The sequence below is a fragment of the Mastacembelus armatus genome, chromosome 14 (assembly GCF_900324485.2).
Source record: "Mastacembelus armatus chromosome 14, fMasArm1.2, whole genome shotgun sequence".
Taxonomy (NCBI): domain Eukaryota; kingdom Metazoa; phylum Chordata; class Actinopteri; order Synbranchiformes; family Mastacembelidae; genus Mastacembelus; species Mastacembelus armatus.
Genome location: NC_046646.1, coordinates 21,581,500 through 21,606,839, shown reverse-complemented (window position 1 = coordinate 21,606,839; position 25,340 = coordinate 21,581,500). Strand labels below are relative to the sequence as shown.

Genomic DNA, 25,340 nt, shown 5'->3' with positions numbered 1-25,340 from the left:
AGTGAGGAGAAATTAAACTTTTGCCATCATGGATGTACCAAAAAAAAATACGCGCAGTGATGCCATTTGTGCCTTGCATCACTTAATCTCACTAGGTTTTCATGTAAGTTTCTGATCTCTGTGGGAATAGTCTGCAGTGCAATCATTTGACTACATTAGAAAGACTTTAGAAAAAAATTAAAAGTCTTATGGGTCTTTAGTGGCTACAAATCCACAAAAGAAAATGTAAGTAAGTGTATATCCAAAAAAACCTCCACTGGGTTGCATAAGAGATATTAACTGTATTTTAACATAATGGTGCGGGTGGCAAAAACATCCCTAGTTGCTCCTGAGGTGTATACTGATAAACGTCACAGCTAAGCAACCAAGTTTCCATGACTCCAATGAGTCTGACATCAGCCTACTAACTGGCCTCGCTCGCTCGCTCTCTACTGCCACTGGAACATCTTATGGAAGCATACTGACCTGGCAGCACAATCCAAATTTCAAGTGCTACTAAATCTGCAAGTCAACAAAATTAGATTTGAGCGTACAATCTCGACCCTGACGGTCATCTCAGTCTGGTTCCTCACTTTTCGCCAGGTGTTTGGCAGTTTCTGCGCACTTGATATCGTAAGAGGTCATCTGTCAACAAGTATTGACTACCCAGCTGCAACAGGGGACACCACTATCCAGATTTTTAAAGTTAAAGACCACACAAGCAGAGAAAACACTTCTGCCATGTAGATCATTTATCAGTCTTTTTGTCATTATAGTAACAATCCATCATTTAAAATATATATGAGCATACGTTTTAACAGACTAGAGTAAGTAGGTCATTATAACAAGAATATATGGTGATGTAACAAAACTGGCATGTTGTTACATCACATCCTGGAGGGTTTGTTTCTATGGGTATGTCAGATATATATCATGACTTTCCTGACAAGTGTAACTCTAAATTCAGTAGTTGGCTGATCGACTTAACACACTCCTGAGATGACTTATCCTGAGTGAACACTGCACAATACTGCCAACTGATAACTAAACACTCAAACTCACTGCATAGCATCTGTGTATTTAACCACATGTCCCGTCAGCACCTGCACCGTGACAAATGCTCTGACGTATCAAGAGTTTAATACATGTGTATGAGTCCAAGCTGCACTGCTAATTGAAAGCTGTATCTAATGCTGTGCAGTGATGCTACTTTTGCCTGAATAATAATCACATCTAATTGTTGAGAATCCAACATATTTCCCTGCTTGTCAAATCTAAACTCTTAGATAGCTAGACCAGTCCTTTACGGCTGGAGAGGCCAAGTCCCACATTCTACATTGCATACAGTACGTAAGCATTGTCACGTAGACACAAGTACTACACCTATTTAAACTAACATTTTGGCTATGACTAATTTTCAGTCAACAGTGACGCCTTCGACGAGCCGGCCCACAAGTCCTGAAATCACCTGACTACCTGCGTACCTGCTGGTTTCTGTGCTGGTTATGATGCATTCAGGACTTCTGCATTCCAGTAATCACATGATGCTGAGTGGGTAAAGATGCAGCAACACACAGTGATTGCTGTGCTCACAGCTATATTACATGCAAACATTGACTGGTTGACTGAAAGGGACTTGTATAGCCAGAGGCTGTGATAAGCTGCAATCAATCTGTATATTTTCAGCGTCAAGAGGAGCCTAAGTCATGGTGGTTGTAGACAACTAGCAAAACATGTTTTATTACAACTAAAACAGAGAAAAATATTTACATAAGCAGTGAAATCTGCAGAGTAATGTTTATCAGTATATTCTTGTGAATAATATACACTGTTCTGAAGACAAGCTGCACTTTTGTGTGTGTTTGTCTTTACACTATGTGTATTATCTAATGATTATGCATGGGTTATTCCTGTGTCACAACTTCTGAATCAGCAACACATGACAGAAGGAGAGTGCTGAGAGTAATGAGTGCATGACTGTCCCTCACACAGTCACATGAATCAATCATAAAGCTAACAACAGTGGTGGGAACTGTGTGTAAATCAGGGCATATGGTCAATTTGGCTTTTGAAAGTGTGACACGATAATCCAGAACCTTCAGTGCTAACCACCGAACCACCATGTTGCCTCCCTCTCTCATTTAGAGACTAAAAACTAGGCTAATTAGGTGAGTGAAATTTTTGATTTGACTTTCAGAGAACAAACTAATCACTATGCTGTGGACAATCAACGGCTTATCACCATCACCCTTCTCAGACCATCAATTGTCTATCTGAATTGGTCAAATCAGCCAATGAACCCGGCTTCACATCCCTGCCTTCAGTGAACTGGGTGAACTGGTGTTGCTGCCATGACTGGTAAATTAAAAGAACCAACATTTCAATTTTACCAGCCCATCATATGAACACTTGAGTACAGTATACCAACACTGTATACTCTGGACTGAATCCAGAGCATACCCAACTCATTGACAAATAGTAGGTACAGAATGAACAAGAACATCCATCCATCATCTATACCTGCTTATTCCTATTTAGGGTCACGGGAATCTGCTGGAGCCTATCCCAGCTCTCTTTGGGTGAAAGGCAGGGGTCCACCCTGGACAGGATGGGAAATTTAGAGTCACCAATCAACCTGACATACATGTTTTTGGACTGTGGGAGGAAACCGGAGTACCTGGAGAAAACCCACACAAGCACAGGGAGAACATGCAGACTCCACACAGAAAGCAACCGTGCTGCCCTGGACGAGAACATAAGTTCTCTACAGGATGCTGATTGAATTTACTTAGTATGTATTACTTGATTCTGCCAAGGGTGTACCCCTCCGCTTGCTCACTGTCAATGGGATGGGCTACACCCCTCCGCAATCTGCTAAGCACTAGAGATGATGGATGAATGGATATAACCTGATACAATTTCAAAATGAATGCGTTTAAATGTTCAGCATCACTTGGAGAGCAGCAACATCTGCCACTGTCTGTAGCTGGCGTCTGTCACTGTATTTTTGTGCTGTTTGTGAGGTCCTGCTGCCCTTGTATCATGTATCAGCATTAGCTGTCAAAGTAGAAATGGATCACTAACAACCACTGAGTGATCACTGTGATTGTGGGAATTGTGGAAGCTACATGAAGTCATTAAAAACGCTTTGTCATAAAATCCACTTTGAGTTCTCCAGGTTTGTGTGTTGGTTTGTCCTCATATGTTTGTTTACCATGAACGTCCAACCAACCAAACATAAACAACAACAAATAAACCCAGTGGAGCAGCGTATCCTGCACTGTGCAAATTGGGCCACACATGCAAATGTATAAAAATCACATAGTTATCAGGGCACACAGGGCTAACTGGACGTAATTTCTACATACTAGCACTCACCAGAATGCCACTGAATGTGTGACGTGTCTGCAGCTTTCACATAAAACTTTATCTTTACCGTGACCCTGCATTTCTGAGAAGTCGGAGTGTGGCCACTTAAAATAGCCCTGATAGGAACCTGACGACAGCCGCTGTCTTTACAGAGCCCTGGCAGGCCTGCAACACTCACATACAAACACACACACACGCACACACAGAAACAAGCTGCCTTGCAATGCAAAGCTATCATATATACACAAATCCATGACGCTAACATGCTTTAAATATGCAAGCGTAACAAAAATACTGAGTGCGAGGGAAGCAGACGTATGCACACCTCTCTACTTATCCAGCTTGCAGGCTTATTCCAGTGACTGAGAATACAGCCATGTGATCGTCGCACAAACATGACAGCCTGAGATTGATGGAAGCCTCACATGACACGCTGAGTTATGAAAGTACGCAGTGGAGGAAGGACGCCACACCAACCAGGAACCTGAGACACTACTTCTCCTGTACACTACCCAGGAAAAAAAACTTCACTATAAATACATCTAATCTGTATAATTTTGATCTGCGATATGCAATGTCATGCATTTTAACAGGTGGACAAGGAGTCTTGAATATGTTCCAATCAAGCATGTGAAGCATTATTAATCATTTAAAGGTTTTAGGTTTACCGCAGACTCACTTACTTGGTTAACTTAAAAACGGAATTAGGTAAACATAAAAATGCTTTATTTTCAGTGGTCCTACTCAGAATTTATACATTAAGCAGCAAATTCAGATGAAATATTCAGTACAAGTTCATCAAGTTCTACATTGTATAAAACTTAATAAAAAATACTTAGGTTTAATTTTATTGAATGGTGTGCAAAAACAAAAAGTCTGCCCACATCCATCCCACGTACTCCCTCGTTTTTGTGCCTCAGCACAACATAGCTATACTGAGCTTTATTGTCCAGGTCAAGCAGGAAGTTTCCTGAGAAGGAAGCATTGGCAGGGGGCAGCCAGACGAGCAATCTGGGAGTGGGTGGGGAGGACAAAGCTCAGACCTCTGACTGAGTAGAGGAAGAGCCAGGAGCTCTCGGTGTAATGTACAGTATGCAGTCCTTGGTCAGGTGCTGCAGCCAGGGAAACAGGAGAGGCTTTTTAAGGCTTTTTTCCCAGGGTCAGCCAACCTGCTGCACTCTGTGGTATTCTGGAGGGCACAGTGTTATGCCGTGACTGAGTGCTGGCTAATGCATTATGCAGTGCAACGAGGCTGCAAGACAGCAACGTTTTGGTATTTTTTTTACAGCCCATAGTAAGGTGTGTGACAGCGTAATAGGGCACTAGATAAAACTCAACCTTCACTTGATTTTTTTGGGCTGATGCTCATTCATTTTCAACAATGTGCCACCAATTTGTCAAAACACAATAAAAGAAATACAAATGCCAAATACCTTCTGAAACCCCCCTCTCAAATGTGATATGGTTTCCCAGCTCAGTGGCTGCAGAGCACGAAATATTACACAGTGTTTCCATTATTTTTAAAACGGATGATGATTTTGATCATCCTCAATAGATAACATCTTTTATCTATCAGCAATATTTGCTTCTAACACCAGTTCTCTTGATATCCTACAGTATACTAAATACTGACATAGCTCTAATACATGAAAAAAACCTGAGAGGTCAGATTCAGTTAAATAGTTTAAAGTTAAAATTCATACTGAAAATAAGTACGAATATTATTACAAGTGTTCAAGTTTGGGTCTCCAGAGTCTTTTTTTTTTTAAATTGATCGCAACAACATACCCAGTCAGCTCGGTTCATAATATCTGCTCTCTTACATAAGCAATCCTCCACACAAACAAGTACAAGGCTTGTAGGTCAGCAGCAGTTTTCAAAAGATTAAATCTTAGCTGAGGTTCAGATTTTCGTGAATGCCCTCATTGCCCCTGTCAGTCATTTCCAGTAACCTCTCCTCGTCCTCTAACCTTGTCTGCTTAATTCCTGACCACCCAAACACTCCTCTATGTTAAGATCAGTTTCTCCTCTCCCATTATCCAAAGATTTATTGAAATTATGTAATTCCCGTCTGATTCTTTTCTTCCAATTGAATCCATGTGAAACCTTTACCCCATCTATCAGATATTCAGTTCTTCTTCCTAAAACAAGCACTCTAGTTCACCAAATTTCTTGTATTCTCAATTTCTTGTAATTCAAAGTGTGTTCTACTTTATTCCTGCTACCACCCAAGTACTCATCATCCATCCATCCATCCATGTCTCCTCCTCGCCTTTATCTCCAACAGCATTTTATACCCGATGGATGAATGGGGTGCTCATAGGTATGAAGAGCACAGCTGACCACTAAGTTAACAGAAACGCCTGCTGCCTGTCTGTTTGCTCTAGGATCGAAGCCAGACACACACACACACACACACACACACACACACACACACACACACACACACACACACACACACACACACACAGCCTTTATATCAGTGGGTACAGGGCACCTTTATGGCCATGGAACGTGCTCTGGCATAGACATTGGCCAAAGTACAAGTAGCACCACAAGGAGGTAAAGTTTCAGATCCACTGGTACATATATTTTCACCATGGGTGACAGGCTGAGAGCAATGTTTTCCAATGCAGGTGTATTTAAAACTAAAAACAGCACTTTCCCTAGGTGGCATGACCTGACACAGAATGTATATAGGCACATAAACATTGAAATTGGAAATGAACCCAGGAGTATAGAGTTTCCTACTAGCTAGCTGAATGATGTGGTGCCCAGTCAGGTTGAATTTAACCTTAGGGTGTTTCATTAACAAGTACTTATACTGCTTCATGTGATATTACAGGTCATGCTTTAGCTATGCACACATACATTCTCAGCAAAATAGACAACATAAGACATTTTTTTTTTCATATTGTGATAAATCTTTATCACATTAATAACAATGTCTCACATTTACTTAAGCAGTTCCTTGGGTTATGAATTCACAACACTGCAGTTGGCACATCAACATTGGGCAATAGCTGCTTTACAACATGTTATTCTTATCAGGGGTGATATCCAAATTTTGCCTGGTGCAAAAAAATTTGGCAACAAGGGTTTTAAGTTAAAAAAAATAAATAAATTGTTATATAATTCCATACACATTCACATCACAGGATTCAAGACACAAATAACCAGTGTAGTATTAAGAAATAAAAGTCTGCATTTGGTGTTTTTGGCGCAAACCATATATACGCAGGTATTTGTCTCGTTAACTGTATTTGCTTAGTTACAAAACCGGGATCTACTATCGTTTGTGCATCAGTGGTGGAAAATTAGTCATACGGAGATATTTCCTTAAAAACATCCGTGTCGGTCGCTTTGAGCAGAGGCGATTATCGGAAAACGTGCACATGGTGCATCCCCACATTGTCCACAGCCCGCTTGTCTGACGGGGCTCACATGTGCTTCAGCAGAGAGCACACCGTGTCCTCCTCTGCTGTCTGACGGCTCTGGAGTACACTTCCCTCGGCTGGAGCCTCTTAACGTGCTCCTGGTTATTAATTGTCATAGCGCCTGATAAATTGTGACTGTATTGTCACTGATGCCTGGTTGTCTTTAAATCCTGCAGCCCTAAGCACAAAGGGGGGCACCGGGGAGACAAAAGGCGAAAGCAGGGCATCGCTTCTGCAACTTCTAAGCGCTGGGACAGAGAAGCAGGAAGGCGGGGAAGCGTTTATGATCGGCCTGTCGGTGTATTTCAGCAACACTTTGAGCAGCAACGAGGAAATAAAGGTGTTAGTTAACGAGGGAACCCGAGTCACACAGGGACAACATGTGCTGCAGCACCCGCTAACGCCTGTTAGCCAGTTAGCATTAGCATGTTAGCACCAACGGGCACAACACGTCGCTCACGTCTCCGTGCACGTTGCTGCCTTCACCTCAAACCCAAAGCCTCGATTTTCAAAATAGTCACCACTTCAAAACTCATAGCCACGATAGCTAAAGTCGTCGATAACCCGAGCGTCCACACGTACGGCATCTCTCACACACACAAACAAACCACAAACAAACAAACACACACTGACAGTAAACAGCTAGCGTTAGTTACCTGAAAGCTGGGTCCTCTTTGCTGCATCTCGGGGGCGGCGATGAAAACGCATTTCTCTTGTTGAAAAGTTTCTGGAAAAGAGTCGGAGGCATTTTTGTACCAAAATAAATTCGATACAGAAAGTCTCTTTTCTTTTCAAATCCCAGAGCAAAGCTTGTTCCTTGTAACTGTCTCCATGGGTGTCACAGTCATATGACAGGCATTAGTCACAGGAGCCGCTTGGTAACACGCTGCGTTTTTCTGATTGGCTGATCGGACGCTGCTGCTACTACAAAATCTCTGATTGGCTGGTATTTTTGGCCCCGTACCACGTGGTCAGTGGATTCGCCGTGTTGATGTTTTGTCGGGGATCGTGACGGCATGAAATTTAAGTCAGAGAAAAATCACACAAGTGCGACTACTGCCTGCAAATCATCATCCACAGAGCCAGAGCTAAGTGCAGCTAACATTATTCTGTTTTAACCAATAGAAGTTGTTTACAAAACTTTATATATTTATCCTGTATTCGTTTAGGTTTCACGTTTTTCCTGCACATTTGCAGCTCCAGACAGGTTATTCTAATACTGAACATCTCAAACACTACGGCGTAATTAAAATAAATTCACATTTTATAACTACACATTTAGCTTATATTAAAATTTATAGCCTAGATTAGGGGACTATGACGCTGGCACACAATGCCAAAGGCGATAATACAGATAAAGATTGTGAAACATTTATGTTTCATGAACAAAACTGAAAGAGAACCTTTACCAGGACATGAAAATGGATGGATATTTAATAAAATGCAGGTCTGACATCTAGTGGTGTCATTGCACAACACACTTCTGATAACGTGTAAGCACAATAAATAAAAAAGGAGATTTGTGGGTGAAGCGCATACAAGGAAACAGCATTTTCATAAACAGATGCATTCAAAGGACCAAAGAAATGAACTGGCTGGTTCATTAACAATCAAATATCAACTGACCATTTGTGTGATTTGTGGAATAAAAATAAGGGCCAGGTAGAGAAGAAACTGGTTTAAAATGATTCCACTTAAGCAACAAATCAAAATAATGACTTAATAGATCTTTTTTTTTTTTTTTTTAGAAGAAATGCACTTGACAAACTCACCTCACTATTAAAATACCATGACAAATAATATGATTATTTTATACGTTTATTGAATTTAAAATTTAAATTCTTAATATTGCACATTAAGTTCTTCTTACGGTAAAAATCACAGAATTATTTAAACTTTAAATAACAAAATTAACCGTATTGTAATTTCTTACTAGACCTGAAGTAGTTTGCTGTTTAGCAAACAATGAGAAATGTTGAAGACAAAAAAAACAAACAGAAAAAACATTAGAATTGAGTAACCTTGTTATTTGTTTTTAGACATACAGGTATGCACACAATGAAGGTCTCTGACTGCTGGAAGATGAAGAGACAGAGGCAGTAAAAGTCTTTGTCACCCATGTTGAGAGTTGTGTCTTCGTGTTGGATCATTCCAGAGTCACTGCTAATTTCTGCTTTTTTTCTTTAACGGGTGTTTCAGCACCTTTAAAAGCCTCTGGGTCAGATTTCATCTGACTGGTTGGGTGACCTGCTGGCGACACTTGATCACCAGATTTTGTCAGACGATATGGTTTTGTCTCTAGAGTTTTGAGTGAATGCAGGACTGCTCAAGTGTAACACAGATTTGCAATGGACAAGTTTAATGTTACTCTGTGTGTGTAAAGAAGCATAAAAAAGCCGAAGGGAGTAAAACAGAGGAAGTTTGAGCACCTTGGCAAACATCTTGATCATAAGTAATTACAAAATAAATACTTAATATTCCATCTTATAGAATTCTTTACATTTATAACCTTCTTATTTTAAGTATATGATATTACTTCTGTATTTATTAAGGATTTAACATGTGTGGATTTTTTATGTTATGGCTGTGGTCCTTAAGTACATGATCTGAATACTTCTTACACCACTGCTGGTCTGATACTTGTACTTTCAGGAAAAAATAAAATCTGCATGAACACACGCATTGACTACACAAATTTAAACCCTTGTTTATTCAGAGACGTTTTACTCATGCAGGAATGCCCTGACCTCACCCACACCCTTTCACACATTCACACCTGGAAACTGCTTAGTACAACCACAGTCTGTTCTGCTGAGGGAGGAGCAAGTACTGATTCCCCCCACCCTGCTGTGTCAGTACAGGGATGACAGATTGACTTGCCGGTTGTTTGCTCATTTATCTAGCCTTTAGGTCACCACTGCACATGAAGAAGGACAAAGACACTGATTTAAAATCATTCCAGAGTATCTTTTATTTTGTTGTCCTTTTCTTACTCCCCATCCTCATCTCTATTGCTGCGCTCAGTCATTACAAGGATATGGTGCCGATTTCATTTTTACAGCAGAATAGATAAATAAATAAGTACAATTCATCTCACTACACGCAAAAAGAGAAAAAATCCTTTCAAACCATCGATTAATAAATATGCTTACATCTAGCTGTCCTCTTTAAAGTACATCCACATTGTTTATGCTTTGGGACGGTAATCAACATAAAAAGCCTATACATTACTTCTACAGGTAAACCCTTTCAGAAAATTTGTTTCTTTTTTTTTTTTTCAAAACTTAACATTTGTTCGGTTTATCTTCGGTGAGTGGAATTCATCAGCTTGTCCTAGCAGCAGTAGCTGCAGATAGCTGCATACACCCTGCTATTAATGGCCACAAAGAATTGCTTGCCTTTTTCAAGTCAAATGCTAATGGTCCCAGCATTGAAGGGCAAACTGCATGCATTGCCCCGAACCCTGGTTTTGGATGATTTCCTTTTGTTTTCATTTACCTGGCAAACTCTTTGTGCAAAGATTGATGAAAAGAAAGTTTTGAAAGTGTCAGCTATAGGAATGGCAGTATGATGATTGTGGATTAGTGCTTCATATAAACAAGGAGCATGCATGCTAAACTGCTGATCACAGCCACATAGAGATGACTTAATGAATGAGTGAATACATGACATGAACTGTGATTTGGACGCGGCTCAAACATTCATATGCTCCACATAAAACAGTGTGGACAACAGTGATTTGTAAGGCAGGAGCTGCTACTCTCTCTTTTGTAATTCATGATCTCAATCAGGAAGATTTGGTTGTTGTCTAATTGCATGATGTCTGGGTTGAACTGTTTCGATCAAATGGGAATCTATCGTTTGAATTCCATTAGTGTCTCACAAATGATCACATATCTATACATTTCCTTGAGCTACACTATTCACACAGACGACACAGTTTCTGTTGTACAACTGTGGATTTAGATTGTGTTTGGCTTGGACGGGGGGTAACGGGGTCAAACGGATGGAGGAGAGAAGACAAGTAGAGTGACAGGAAGTAAGAATGGATTACTCAACAATAAAAGTGCAGATGAGTTTCTGCTGCTGGGGACAGAATATTTGATGGTTGGTATTGGGTGGATAGCAGGTAGCAGGTTGCGGAAGATTTAAAATGCCAGAATTAAAGCAAAACCTCAAAAATTCAAACAAAGATATAAAGTATAGCACAATACAGTTATATGTATTCAATATTTTAGCTTCATGTATTTAATACCGAAATGAATAGTTTCTCATTGTGACATGAATTTCCTCTGCAACATCAAAATCAAGTCAGAACACAGAAAACAAAGCGGTGTCGAACAGAGAGCACTGCCACCTGCTGGACACCACGGAAGTGAAATGCAAACTTTGTTTTTTGGTTTGTGTTAATGTGGTATGTAAAATTCATGCCACAGTAAAAATAACAATTCATATAATACAGAACATATGCTATCTCTTAGGTAAATGCATACATAAGAGGGACTACACATAACAATGTGTATTGTATTTGACTTTAACTCCTTGTTTGATTTGTTTTTATTTAGGCATTTTAAATTGTCCACATTAGGGCCAGATTTGCCTTGAAATCCCAAAGCATGTTAAACCTAAGATGTTACTGTCCCAATGCAGGTCAATGGTCAAAGCACATCTTAGTGTTAAGATGCTTAAAGGAAAAGGAGGTCCACCGGCTTCACATTGAGATGCTGCTGTAGAGCTCATCAATCTTCTTCTTGAAGAACTCCTTCAGCTCTGGTCTCTTGGCCTTTAGTGTTGGAGTCAGGAGGCCATTTTCAATGGAGAACAGCTCATTGTGGACGTAGATGTTCTTCACCTGCGAAAGCAAAATGGAAGAGAATACAAAGGCTGCTGAATGAGACCAAGTTCTTGAGCAAGCTTCTTTTTTATACAAGGTTAAGAATGGATATGGAGCCCTGTTAAATGATGCCTGAGGCACAGAAAACAAAAGTTTTAGCATAAGTATCAGCATATTTATGGCAAACACACCAATATATAACTGCCTGCCCACCTGCTCAAAAGAGTGGAGGCCACTGGCCTTGCCCAGACGTACCAAATCTTCAAGAATTGCCTTCTTTAGTTCCTGTTGACAAAAGAAGTAAGTTGTCTTCATTATTGTTGTTCAGTATTTTTAACATCTCTGATTAACAGTGCTGTCTGAAGGCTAATTATTGCTGGAAAAAGCTTGAACCAGTTGTCACCCACCGTATTTTTACAGAGGTCCATGTAGGTACCCAACATGCCTTTCTTCTTGGCCCATTCAGGCATTACTTCAGGGTCAGGAACCACAATTCCCACCAAACAGGACTGGAAATAGCAAACACTGATTCAACTCAAGATGGCAGCATGTGGGTAAACGTAATTTATTTGTTGGTGCTAGGGAGAGTTTTATTTGAAGAACCACAGGACACAGGTTCTCAACAACATCTACGTACATTAAGATCTATGGGGCATGAAAAAACACATATGTGTGTCTGTTATTGTCCTTACCTGCAGACTGTCTCCATGAACATAAAGCTGAGCCACAGGCTCGCTCCGAATGTAGATGTTCTCGATCTTCTCAGGGGAAATGTACTCGCCCTGTGCCAACTTGAAGATATGCTTCTTCCTGTCAATGATCTTCAGTGTGCCGTTCTACAGGAAGAAACGCATTGGACAAAAATATGATGGGCAGAGGAAACATGGTGAAACATCATCATGTAAACTTAATGCATTATTTAAAGCAAATGCTCTTACTCAATGTATGAGTTGTAAATGTATATAGTTATGTATATGTAAAGTCTGATGTATGCTGTTTGTACGTACAGGTAGCCATTTGCCGATGTCTCCAGTGTGGAGCCAGCCGTTTGCATCCAGCGTCTCAGCTGTTCTCACTGGGTCTTTGAGGTAGCCCTTGAACACGTTTGGTCCCTTCACACAAACCTAAAAATAAAATTTTACATTAAACTTTCCCCCTTTTAAGTTTTTCTCAGCAGTGATGAAATTCGTTTGTGTTCAACCCTAAAATAATAAAATAATAAAAAAATAAAAACCGACACACTTTGCATTTATTATGTTTCTTTCAAAATCACTTTGCTTACCTCTCCCTCTCCCTTAGAAGCGAAGTAGTTCTTCTCAGGAACATCTACCAGTTTAATGAGGTTACATGGCAGCGGGGCACCAACGTGACCTTTTCACAAAATCAGAGAAAAAGAAATTCTAATTCCAGCTTTTTGAATTTTACATTATTTTAAAAATGGCAATAACAAAAGGAAAATAAGGAAGTAAGATCAGCCAATGTCTAAGGCCACAGCTCATGAAATATCAGAACTGGGCAGCAGAGGGTGATGTTATATTGCATTTTGATGTTAGTCACTGAGCATCACTGATCCCACTGCAAGCAGCACAACAGGCTGAGGTATGTACCTCCTTCATTTCTGGTTTTGTCTGATATGCATAATATGTATTGTGACATTTCATTGTCTTTGTTTCTGCCACCTGTTCTCAAAAATATGAGGATATACTGCAGCTGAGGGAAGAGCTGAAATTAATTTAATTAAAAAGTTAGGCATTTTAATTGCACTTTCTGCTGCCACAGTAATTTAGTGTCACTTTATAGGCATTACGGTTCCTTTTAAAGTAATTCCACTTGTGTTTGAAATAATATGCTGAGTACAGATGTGAAGGATCATGCAACAGGTCATGTCTCTTTTAAAATGTCAGTAACTTTTACATTGGGAACATTTTAAATGATGACATTCTTACAGCAAGTTAGCCTGAGCAATACCTCAGTGCAAACATCTGTGTGTGCGACATATGAAGGAAAATCAAGGCAAACATTATACCACAACAACAGGAACAGCACTAATCTTTGAGGTTAATTTGGTGTGGTGTTATGTTGCCTGGTGTGTTTTGTGTTGTTAATGCACATGACCAGTCTCTAGCAATGACTTTCATAAACACTGGTTTTAGACCAAAAAAGTTTCCAAAATGTTTTCAGTGTACATCCTAGATGATCATCTTTCAGTGGAACGAAAATGGCACCATCATGGAAAACGTTGCAGTTGTCCACATGTCACCTACTTGGTCCAACAACAATCCTTCCATCCTGCATAACAATAACTTTTTAAAAGTAATGTTGACCTATATGTCACAATTGTGGAATGAGTTCAAAAGAGAGAACCATAAGAAATATATGATATCATATATAACCTTTACTTATACTTCTATTATACATGTATTCAAAATCCCGCATAATTGCATTGTGTGTGCATTTGTTTAAATTTCTAAAAAGTCTCTGCAAGTTGAACGAGTGCTAGACACCCCATTTGCATTTGTTCAAATGTTCATATGACATCACAACAATACTATATTAATAATAACAAAACTGTGGTTATTTGTTTTCTCTAATACTGACACTCAAGACAAATCCAATTGCTTTGTGTGTATAGCTGGAAAAAATACAGTACAATGTATCCAAATGCTCTGGGTGCTTTGGCTCAAGTTGTATGACTGTATTATATGATATCTGTCTTCAGAGAAAGACGCGCTTTACCCTAAACCAGTGTAATAGGACGTTAAGCCTAAATTACATAAAAGATCTCTTGGAAAACTACCGTCGATGCCAAAACGTTTAACACCATAGTCCAAACATGCTGCTAGGTAAATACAGGCGGTTATGACACTCAGTTGTCTTTTGTACCTGCATGTTGATGTTGGCAATCACCCAAGTAAGCATTGGCTTACTGTTAATAATGCAGCCTGACAGATCTGTTATCTCTGTCTCACCCTTTAAGCCATCACTTGATCTTTACTGGATGTCTAAAACTTTACTCTCACCCTGTTTTTTTCCCCACTGAGTGCAATCTACAAACTGTTCATCAGGAGCTGATAAGGCACCAGTGTCTGAGAATTTACATCATTATCTGAACAGCTGTGAGCCCACAGGTCAGTGTACATTTTCTTATAAAGTTTACAGACACAGCGACCCCAGTTAAACAGTACTCCTACGTGGGATTTATTTAACCCTTCATGACTCAACCACATCAGTTTGAGCTCTATGAACAGAGGCCAAAGTCCAGTAAACAAGTTCAGTAAGTCGGGCAGAGACAAGGACCTGTCTGTTAGGTCTGTTGCATAAACGTTGGTTTACCTGGAGTCCAGTCTCCTGGTGTGGTGTAGGTGCAGCCAGCTGTGCACTCTGTCTGGCCGTACGCCTCATACACCTACACACACACACACATAGACAATATTGACAAAATGGGTGTATGAAGGATGTGAATGCACGCATGCCATATGACTGTTTAACCTAGGACATGCATCGGTGCATGTTCTCTGTGCTGATGATTCTTGAAGCCACTTAGAGGATTTGAGTTAAGCATATATGTGGGGTGCTTAGAGAATTGATTATGTTAATGAGGTTATTCACGAGAATGTTACCATGTGTGTGTATGTCTGTGCATTGGGGAGGGAAGGTTGTCTGGTATTATTCACACTGTGGGGACTCAGGGTGACAAGTTGGTTAATGTTAGGGTTAGGTGTGTAACCCTACAGGACATGAATGTATGTCAAGGAGTGTGTGTGTGTGTGTGTTTATGTGTGTGTGTGTGTTTGTGTGTGTGTGTGTCACCTGGCATCCCAGAGCAGCTCTGAGGAATCCCAGGACAGAGGGTGAGGTAGGAGCTGCTCCTGTTATTATCATCCTCAGTCGTCCTCCCAGGCTGTTCTGTAAAAAGGGTAAAAATCTGATTTTTGATGTGAAAAAATGAACTGAAGACCTTTTTATTCTTATCTCATTCAGTTTCATACTTCCGCTTACTAATATGGCTCTAATGACAGTTGGGTGTGGGCTGATGTTTGTCAGGATCCTGATGAAGCAGATTAGCTGATAAATAAATAAAATACCTTTTTTTTTTTTACTTGGCTTCTACTTTTTTAGCCATAATTCAATTTAATTCTATGGAATACTATGTATAACTGCACAGAAATCACTAGACAGACAATATACTTATAAGTATAACAGCATCTCATATTTTACACCTCTTTGGTTATATTGTATTTTTAAATGGGTTGAAATTTCTGTTCACATCTTTACTTAAAGTTGTTTTGTAATTATAAGGACATTTTCTGAAATGCCCAGAGCAAACAGGAGAGTGTGTTGGTGGTGTTGTGTCTACAGCTAATGTAATAATAATAATAATAATAATAATAATAATAATAATAATAGATGGAAGAGGCAACACTACCTGAATCTTACTGAAGAAGATTTTGTCCCAGATGCTGTCACTGCGAATGATCCCACGGCAAACTTCAGCACTTTTTCTCTTGGCAGCAAAGTTGAGCAGCCAACGCTTCAGTGGGGTGTTAGCCTGGCTGAAGATCTGCAGAGGAGACAAAGACAAATTACACATTTTTTGGTTGGGATTCGATGAGGCCTGTCCTTTCTCATTCTGTGCTGTACATTTAGTTAGGTAAATTGCTCTATAATGACAAAACCCCTTTGTATATGCAAGAACAAAACTTTAATTTCTACTTTCACATTATTCTCTGCAGCTCTCTTTGTGTTCAATACAGATCATGCATTTCTGAAGAAGACAGATTAGGATTGTGGTATTCATTTTTTGAATCCAACATATCATCCATCTATCATCTATATCTGCTTATTCCTGTCTAGGGTTTAGGATTTGCTGGAGCCTATCCCAGCACTCTTTGGGTGAAAGGCAGGGGTGCACCCTGGACAGGTTCCAACACATCGTTCTACTCCTAAGGCACAGCAGACTCATAAAGGCAGCAGTAAGAAACCTCATTAAATGTTCCGAGGTACCTTTCAGTCCACACTTATTTTCCTAAAATCCTGTTCTGTATGTGTTCACCTCACCTTATCGTACATGCGGTTGAGCAGTCGAGGCACCACAGGAAAGATGGTTGGCCTCAGTGCCTTCATGTCATCTGGAAGGAGGCGGATGTCACCTTGATAGAATCCGACCCGACCTCCATGGCAGTACACGACAGACTGCAGACACAGACACAGACGGTGAGTTTAAAGGTAGTAGCCCTCTGATATGTTTTACAGAAGAAATGCTACCACCGTAGTTTTTAGATATTTAGTAACACTACTATTTAAGACAAATTATCACCAAAAACACATGGTAATGAATGGAAGTAAGAAATGGTATCAGAGAGTGCATTAGAGAGAAAACAAGCCTTTAATATTCATGACGTTATAATTCTGCACATAATCTTGTGAATGATAACTTCAGAAGCTCTTTTTGGGTAAAAATGACCCATTACAAGGTAAAGATGTAATAAATGCTAAATGAAGCAAAATAAAAGTATTTGTGCAAAAAAACAAACAAACATAAAAATAAAAAAGCAAAACAAAACAGACTGATGCATCAGTGCATTAGCAGAATTTTATTCTTATAACTTGTACCTAGTTGAGTCTTAACTCCTTAATGTAAAAAGTTTTCTCAAATCCTGGATCATTCTATCGTTACTCTCCACTGCTTCTTGGTAAAAGGTGGGAACTGTTTATAATAATACATTTTTATTGTAAAGTCTTAATCTGAACTGGCACCTGTCACATACATGAAGCCTACATTGATACGAAGTCAAGTAACACACACACACACACACACACACACACACAGAGTAAATAACGATTGAAGATTATCGTGTCATCGTGCTATCAGCAAAAGTGACTCACTACTTGTAACTTCCGTTACTTGTCTTTACTGTGGGATCCTGCAGCCAGTGGGAAGAATGTGAAGCTGCTGATTGATTTAACCAGTTCTGACTCAAATCAAACACATGAGAAAATAAATGTGCACTTGCTAAATTTCATTGCGCCAGTTGAGACTGTACACACTGACAGAAACATTTTAAGCTGAAGCTGACCCACACACACACACACACACACACACACACACACACACACACACACACACACACACACACACACACACACACAGAGCACATCTGCAGAATGTGACCCTCTTCCTGTTTATGAAGCCATCTAAGGACATAGAGAAGCGGAAGGTCCGCCCTTTTTTTTTTTTTTTTTTTTCCCCTTCTGGTTGAGACACCACTGGTATCTCACAAGGAGCCATGTGTTTGCACTATACTTTTTTAGCTAACTTCTGTTTGAGATATGTTGTGCTGCCTTTAGGGGAAGTTAGGTGGTTTCCTGTCTGACTCTCACGGCGCCGACAACGTTGCTGTATGTTGCCGTGCACAGCACAAGCTGGTTCAACCTGATGCGACCCTATCGGTCACACTACACAAAGAGGCGCATTTACTGATGCATTTACTGATAGCTAGGATGTAAGGGCGGGGTTTAACATTTTTTAAGGCAACAAAAAAAAAGGCCATGTCAGAAGATTCTCTGAGCTGATCTGTGCTTTACCTCTGTTTCTATGACTAATCTTGAATCAGTGATTAGTAGCAGTCCAGCCGAGCTCCAGAGCCTGTGATTGACATGCTTTGGTTTCACAGATTCTTAGTAAAAAGTAACTCCTCTCCCACATCCAGTTCATGTCTGTCTGAGGTCAGGATGATCTCTTTACTGTAGACGTTTAGTCAAAGCTTGTACGGAAACTGCTGGTGGGAAACTAAAATCCCACTGTAGATGATGCCAGACTGTGAACACCGCGTAAACATTTGAAGCTTATATAATCAGTTCTTTTAAACACAGAGACAAAAAGACAAAACCTCAAATATCAAGGGACAGACATATTACCCAAAATATATTGCAAATGTTTTAAATGAACTCTCAGCTGGAGGAATGAACATGGCAGCCACAAACGACCAAAGTACCACTGCATTTGGGTGTGATGACTGAAACAAAAAAAGAAAAAAGTTCAAATGTGTGCTCTGTTGGGTTGCAAACAGCAGCTGATGTTTCCTGTGTGCTGTCATGTGACTGGGTGTTATTGAGGTGCTATTATAAGCTCTAGTTTTGACTGGTGACTAAGCAGACATGAATACAAAAGGTGTATCTTAAATAATCTGATGTAATTTGTAATTTTTATATCTATTTATCTAATTTTTCTTCTATGTTGGCCAAACAGTTGTTCGTGTCAGTGCAGAACGATGGATTAAATCCTTTAATATGAGGACATTTTGTCATCCTTCAGTTCTTCAGAGTTTAGTTTGGACATACAGTGGTGAAACAGACTAAATTCAGTCATTCAGTGTGTTTACAGTATATGCAAGTAACCATATTTCTTTCATGTTCATGTTTTCTTTCAGGTAATTCTGCTTTCTGTAACCACAATAAGGGATTAAGAAACACTCTGCTAACACAACTACATTTGGGGAGGAGAGCTGATTTTTGGCAATGCACATACTTAACTGGGTTTTTACAGGAAAACATGTGTTTGACAAAGACATAAGACAGGGAAACTATCCATGTTCCAGTGCCAACCTCTTACTAAAACTGAAACAGAAACAGAAACCTGTTTTCCACAGTTCAACAGTAGATTCTCTGTTGAATTCAGACAGTTTAAATACATAGTACATGTTTATATTACAGTGGTTTATACTGGAAAACATGCTACATAAAAAAAGTGAACTCATCAGGCTACAGTGTCAGCATTATTATGTTTAAATATTTAGCTCTGGACCAAAAATGAGCTACGAGGCGAAATTTGATTTGGGACCAGCTGCCCGTAGGATTGCATACAGTACTCCTAAATGTGTTCTTTGTCTAAGAGGAAAATTTCACAACATGAACCATTAGCTGTAAAAAACAGGCTGGAAACCAAATTGGAGAAATGAAGTGAAAAGTGAGTGGCAAGGACTTGCTCCCTCTCTTTCTTTCTCCTTCTCCTTAAATTATTATTTAACGCCCACCTTCAAAGTTCAGATAATCTCTCTGCCAACGCCACCTCCATAACATCCTGAAACTCAAACACATAACTCCCATTCCTGTGGTCCCAGATGTCAGATCAGGCCATTTACCTCGATGAGTCTCTCAAACATATGAGCCAGTGGTAGGAAGGAAATGAGGCAATCATCTTGGTTGGGCGAAATGACTTTCTGCAGGAAGTAACAGAGGGAAGCAAACAATCATGTAAGTTTGGAGATGATCCAGCAACAAGGCGACATAATGAAGATATAACGTTGAATGGAAAGATTTAACAATAAAACCAGACTGATGAATCACGCCATAAAATAAGACCTCTCTGTTCATTTATGCCAGATCACTACAGGATGGCTATAAAAGATTTCCTGAACAAAAAAAAAAAACAAAAGAGAGACACTCACATCTGTTACTTTGAGGAAGCCTGCAAAATCCGCCACCACATTCCCATGGGTGAGCATGACTCCCTTTGGGTCTCCTGTGTAAGCACAGAGAAAACACAGACATGAACATCACTGCAGTGAAACTGCTCTCACCTGCCCAAGGAGATTAGAGACATCGAAGCTTAACACAAATGAATCTGAGATGGAAAAACGCACACTCCTCTGAATTATAGACCATATAGATATCCATCGAGCTGAGGCAGCACAACATGACAGAATTTTAATATTTAACAGATTACAAACGGGAATTTTCCAAAGTGAGACGGCTCTTTTCAAATCTTCTCATATTATTTATTTCTTGTCTTGTTTGAATGATTAAATCTCCACTAATGAAACAAAATTTGGGAATATTGTTTTCCTCTGTTGTTTTAGATATTATTTTGCCTCTTAAATCTGTAAATACACTGCAATAAAATCTATACTGTGGTATAATGCCAAGACTGTGCTGCCATTATGTCACACGCTATGTCAGGAAATCAGTTGTTATAATTCTCCTAAATCTGATCTTTTCTCTTGTGCTTGCTGAGTGTTTTGCAATTCATGCAACACAGTAAAACAACTTCTGTTTTCAATTACTGTGATGTTATTCAGTCCTTACACAGACACACACAAAGGTTTTATATGAAGCAATGACTCCTAAATAAAGCATTTCTCTTTCTAAACACAATGACACACATGACTGTTGATGTTTGAGGCTCAGAGCTGAACAGATGTCGCAACAAGGGTGGAAGGAATTCTCAAGAAACACTTGAGGAAACAACCACAAGTTGGACTGACTGCATGTGCGTCTCAAAGCCAGCAGGTGGCAGCATTTTTGCCACTAAATTACTGACACCATGGGATCCTCACATGACCTCATTCTTGTTTCCTTGTCTATAGGTTTTAGCGGGAGCGGTGAGATAAGCAGGTCTGAAAAAAGCAGCAGCGTGGTTCCTCATTCACATTTATGTGCCACTGCCTGGCATGTGAGACCCTGCTGGGGAATCCAGAATGGACATTACTGTATATTATACAAAGACAGAGAGGGAATGTTATCCTCTCCTAGAAGGTCACGCTGTTGTAAAGACAATGGGGTCATTTACAGTAAATGCTCATCTTCGTTTCTTTGCCTGCCTTTGATTTATTTGAAATCACATCAATGATCTTAACTCCATTAATTAGGGAGGTGCCTTACTGTAGATGAGAGCATCAACGTGGTATTCTTTTCAAAACTAAAATCCAAGTCCATACACACCAGCAGTCCATACACACCACATATTGAATTTCAGACAGAAATCGGCTGTAATATGTTGGCTGTGCAATCACAGTCATCGGTTATGATTATCTAATAAATACCCTTTTGTGTCCAGAAATGCAAAATACTTTTAGGATGTGACATTTTGCACCGTGAACTAGTTTTATAATCATCAGTAGTTAAATGTTTAACCTGACAATGCCATGACTGCTTTATTTATCGGCACTTATCACCTGGCAGTGTTGTTAACAACCATATCACATGAACCATCGAGAGAGCAAAGGTCAGGTCACCGATTCTGCAGCCAGACTGTTGTGTTGGTGAAGTAGTCAGCATGCAATTGTCTGTAAACCTGCTCTGGCTTCAGGAAGTACTGTGAGGAATGTACATGCTGTTACAAATGACCAGCTGCTGCTGTATGAGAATAGCATCACTGCAGTGGCCTGGAAAGGAATGATACTAAACATTTTATAACTGGTGCCCTGTCAGTAGTCTGTCTTGTGTAACCTGTTAAGTAATAGTGCAGAAATCAGGTGTGATTTCATTGGTATTTTGACCTGTTTACATATTGGACTTTGCAGTTAACACTGCTCACCCTGCTTTATAACTTTCCCTGTAGATACACAAACAACCGGGGGAGAACAAAGAGTTTATTAAATTGGATTCTGAGTCAAAGACCCCATTGATGGCATTTTGACAATACCTGTAGTTCCACTGGTGAAACACACAATGGACAGGTCGTCTGGCGCTGGCGGCTGTGGAGAAAAACACAGCGTCAGTGAGGAGACGTACTAATTAAGCATGAGATGAACTTCAACTTCTTCTAGGTTCATTAAACATAACATAAGTAACGTTAATGTATATACATACTGAGGTGCATCATAGTCTTTGGCTCTTTCTTCTCTCTCTGTTATCACATTTGTAGTACAACATAGTGTGTTCATGTGTAACAAGAGTAGGAATCTTCAGCCAAGCTACTGACTCTGCAGGGCTGTACTTATTGTTGTGGTGCTTAAAGCTAAGTGCTATATAGTATAATGTTTATCATGCACCATTTCTTACTTTGGATTAAAGAACTAGTATAAGTCATCCAGCGAGGAACATGTATGTATGTATGTACAAGATGTCATGGCAGTTCATCAAAATGACCAGAGCCATGTTGTTAGCATTGGTAAAGATGCTGAAATTAGCACTTACTATGGGTTTTCTGTGATGCTCTCTACCCAGAGCCTGGAAGCACAAAAGAAAACAACAGTGAGTAGTGGACTTGACATTTGACATGTTCGCATGACGTTAAAAATCACATTGGACAGAACTTTAGTGCTATTCCCTAAATAGTGACGTTCTGTCAGTGAAGTTTCTAATACTGCCATTTACAGAAATATACCTTTCATTCAGGTCCCTTGAATTTGTGGGTATTTTTGTTGCTGTATGTGTGATTGCATTTGCAATAACTCCTCTCATTTCTTTTAAACCAGTTGGGTGTCACCCTGGCACGTCTCCACGAAGGCCGGTCAACAAAGAAAAATTTTAGTTATGTGCACGTGACTGCTGGCTGCTTTAATGGGACTGCCTTGATTTTATGACTCATTTGAATGTCCACTTAGAGCTATTAAACCCTTGTTTACTTTATTGAAGCATGCATCTTCTGTGTTTGTTATATCTGAGCTAATGAAGCACAGTTACAGGAATGGAAAGAGCAGTGAAAATAAATGCCCAAATTGGACACAGGGACACAACAACAAAACAACATATGACAGTCTATTGGAATGTGTTGTGTGGTTTTGGGATTGGGAAATTTCACATTTCACAGATTCTGTGTAGCTAGAGCAGAGGAGATCTGGTTCACATCCAACCGCTTTTCTGATTGCGTGCTTATCAAATCTAATCGTCAGTTTGTTTTGGCTGGCTGTGCATATAATTTCAGCAACCAGACTGTAAAAAGTTTGGTGGCCATTACAATGGGGACGTTATTAAATTAACGAACTGACAGTGAAAGTAAAGACGTTTGGACTCATCATGGTCAGCAAAGACCCTACAAGGCAGTGATACAGTGGCCTTCAAAATAATAGTTTGAAATGACTATGTGAGAAAAACAGTGTTATCATATATGGTTTAACTTTCACAAGATGGATGTGAAAATATAGCTCTAGTCAGCCTTAGTTTAAATTTGGCCTAATTAGCTCTAATTGCCAATAAAGTTACAATTTATGATTTTTAATTGTAAAGGATAATTAGATCTTTTTCCTCTGTGATGTGTCATGAAAATACCAAAACTAACCATCCTTGCTTCTCTGCAGCAGACCTCAAGAATGTTGTTTTGAAGAGTAGTTACCAGAGCTTGTCCTGTCTAGGTAACATTTTCTAAAAACTACACACCTGGCTGTTTTGTATTCTGCATGACTTGCAGCGCATCACACCTTTCTAGTTTAGCACCAGTGTTTGTGTACATGTCATACCTCGACTTCCTGCATGGCCTGCACATGGATGTTGCAGCCTTTGCCACGCTCCACGAGGACAGAGTCAAAGGAATCCATCAGAATGATTCTCTGCAGACCTGGCGTCTCCTTCCGCTCCTTGTTATCCAGGAGCACTTGAGCTTTTTCTACTTTATCACAGATGACCGTGGTGATTTCAGCTGCAACGACACAAGCACACAAGAGCACCCGCACCCTTGTGTGAATATCAGCAGAGAAGAAGAGAAACAAAAGCAGACCAAAAAAAAAAACAAAACCCAGATATGGGTTGGGGGTTCATAGGAAATTTGATGAGATTTACTGATCACACCTCTTCAGTGCAATTTTAAGTGCAGGCAGTTTTTGGTTCAAGCATTTTCATTCAGCTCAGAACAAAGCTCTTTATTTGCACCTGAGCTGTCGTCATTATCATTTACATTTACATGTTTCATCATAAAGCTTTTTAGTTGCATGCTTCATGGTTCATTCCTGCTGTGAGGAGAGCATTATTCGTCACAGATCTTAAAAGTGTTACAAGAGACCACCACAACTTAGTGCAATGTGCCTGTTCTTACCAGTGTTAATGATGAACCGTATGGCGTCTGGGCCCAGAGTGTCATAAAGAGGAACGACCACCATGGAGTAGGTGTAGCAAGCTAGCTCTGAGATGATCCACTAAAATCACACAAAAGTCAGGGGTCAAAGGTCAGGATTGAGAGTTCATTAATCCACCGAAAATTTCAAACACATCTTACTTCTTTCATTTCATTTTGGTAATATATCTTTAAGTTTATTTTCATATTTATCAAAAGAGAAAAGACTAATCTGCTAGAATGAGAGAGTGCATGCAAACAATGAGCAGAGATTCTGTGCATGTGTTTGTGTTTGCACGCGCACAAACGAGACCTTCTGTAAAATGGTTGACCTTGTCTGGACAGAAGTGTTGAAACTGTGAGAAACCGGGTCAAAGAGACAGAACAGGAGAGACATTGTAAAAAGTTCAGAAGAAGAGGAGATGGACAATCACCTCTGGCCTGTTCTGGGCAAACACTCCTATGAATTGGCTGGGGTTGGGTTGGCAGCCCTGGTGCAACAGGCCTGAGCCCAGATGTTCAGCCCGGGCCGACACCTATGGAGGAAAAGACAGGACACCAGCTGAATGGACCAGAAGGAACCAAAATGAGATGTGATATATATATATATATATATATACACACATATATACATATATCACATCTAATTTTGGTATATACAGTGGGTACGGAAAGTATTCAGACCCCTTTAAATTTTTCACTCTTTGTGTCATTGCTGCCATTTGCCAAAATCAAAAAAGTTCATTTTATTTCTCATTAATGTACACTCAGCACCCCATCTTGACAGAAAAAAACAGAAATGTAGAAATTTTTGCAAATTTATTAAAAAAGAAAAACTGAAATATCACATGGTCATAAGTATTCAGACCCTGTGCTCAGTATTGAGTAGAAGCACCCTTTTGAGCTAGTACAGCCATGAGTCTTCTTGGGAATGATGCAACAAGTTTTTCAC

General features: G+C 39.7%; 2 protein-coding genes across 8 annotated transcripts in view; both read right to left on the bottom strand.

Annotated features, from left to right (window-relative positions):
- The window catches only part of fnip1 (folliculin interacting protein 1), a 33,901-nt gene extending 26,280 nt beyond the window's left edge, over window positions 1–7,621 (bottom strand). For both annotated transcript variants that reach the window (XM_026328028.1, XM_026328029.1), the window contains exon 1: window positions 7,442–7,621. In XM_026328028.1, the coding sequence (XP_026183813.1) occupies window positions 7,442–7,533 (92 nt within the window). In that variant the 5' untranslated portion in view covers window positions 7,534–7,621. The remainder of the gene's footprint in view (window positions 1–7,441) is intronic.
- A 2,110-nt stretch (window positions 7,622–9,731) lies between these two features.
- acsl6 (acyl-CoA synthetase long chain family member 6) overlaps window positions 9,732–25,340 on the bottom strand; it is a 36,349-nt gene continuing 20,740 nt past the window's right edge. For all 6 annotated transcript variants that reach the window (XM_026328165.1, XM_026328163.2, XM_026328167.1 and 3 more), the window contains exons 5-21: window positions 24,823–24,924; window positions 24,371–24,470; window positions 23,799–23,977; window positions 22,537–22,569; window positions 22,043–22,094; window positions 20,067–20,140; window positions 19,761–19,838; window positions 16,678–16,812; window positions 16,046–16,180; window positions 15,430–15,525; window positions 14,953–15,025; window positions 12,902–12,990; window positions 12,627–12,743; window positions 12,312–12,455; window positions 12,027–12,128; window positions 11,833–11,904; window positions 9,732–11,637 (exon numbers count right to left, since the gene is read on the bottom strand). In XM_026328165.1, coding sequence (XP_026183950.1) covers window positions 11,497–11,637; window positions 11,833–11,904; window positions 12,027–12,128; window positions 12,312–12,455; window positions 12,627–12,743; window positions 12,902–12,990; window positions 14,953–15,025; window positions 15,430–15,525; window positions 16,046–16,180; window positions 16,678–16,812; window positions 19,761–19,838; window positions 20,067–20,140; window positions 22,043–22,094; window positions 22,537–22,569; window positions 23,799–23,977; window positions 24,371–24,470; window positions 24,823–24,924 — 1,722 coding nt within the window. In that variant the 3' untranslated portion in view covers window positions 9,732–11,496. The remainder of the gene's footprint in view (window positions 11,638–11,832; window positions 11,905–12,026; window positions 12,129–12,311; window positions 12,456–12,626; window positions 12,744–12,901; window positions 12,991–14,952; window positions 15,026–15,429; window positions 15,526–16,045; window positions 16,181–16,677; window positions 16,813–19,760; window positions 19,839–20,066; window positions 20,141–22,042; window positions 22,095–22,536; window positions 22,570–23,798; window positions 23,978–24,370; window positions 24,471–24,822; window positions 24,925–25,340) is intronic.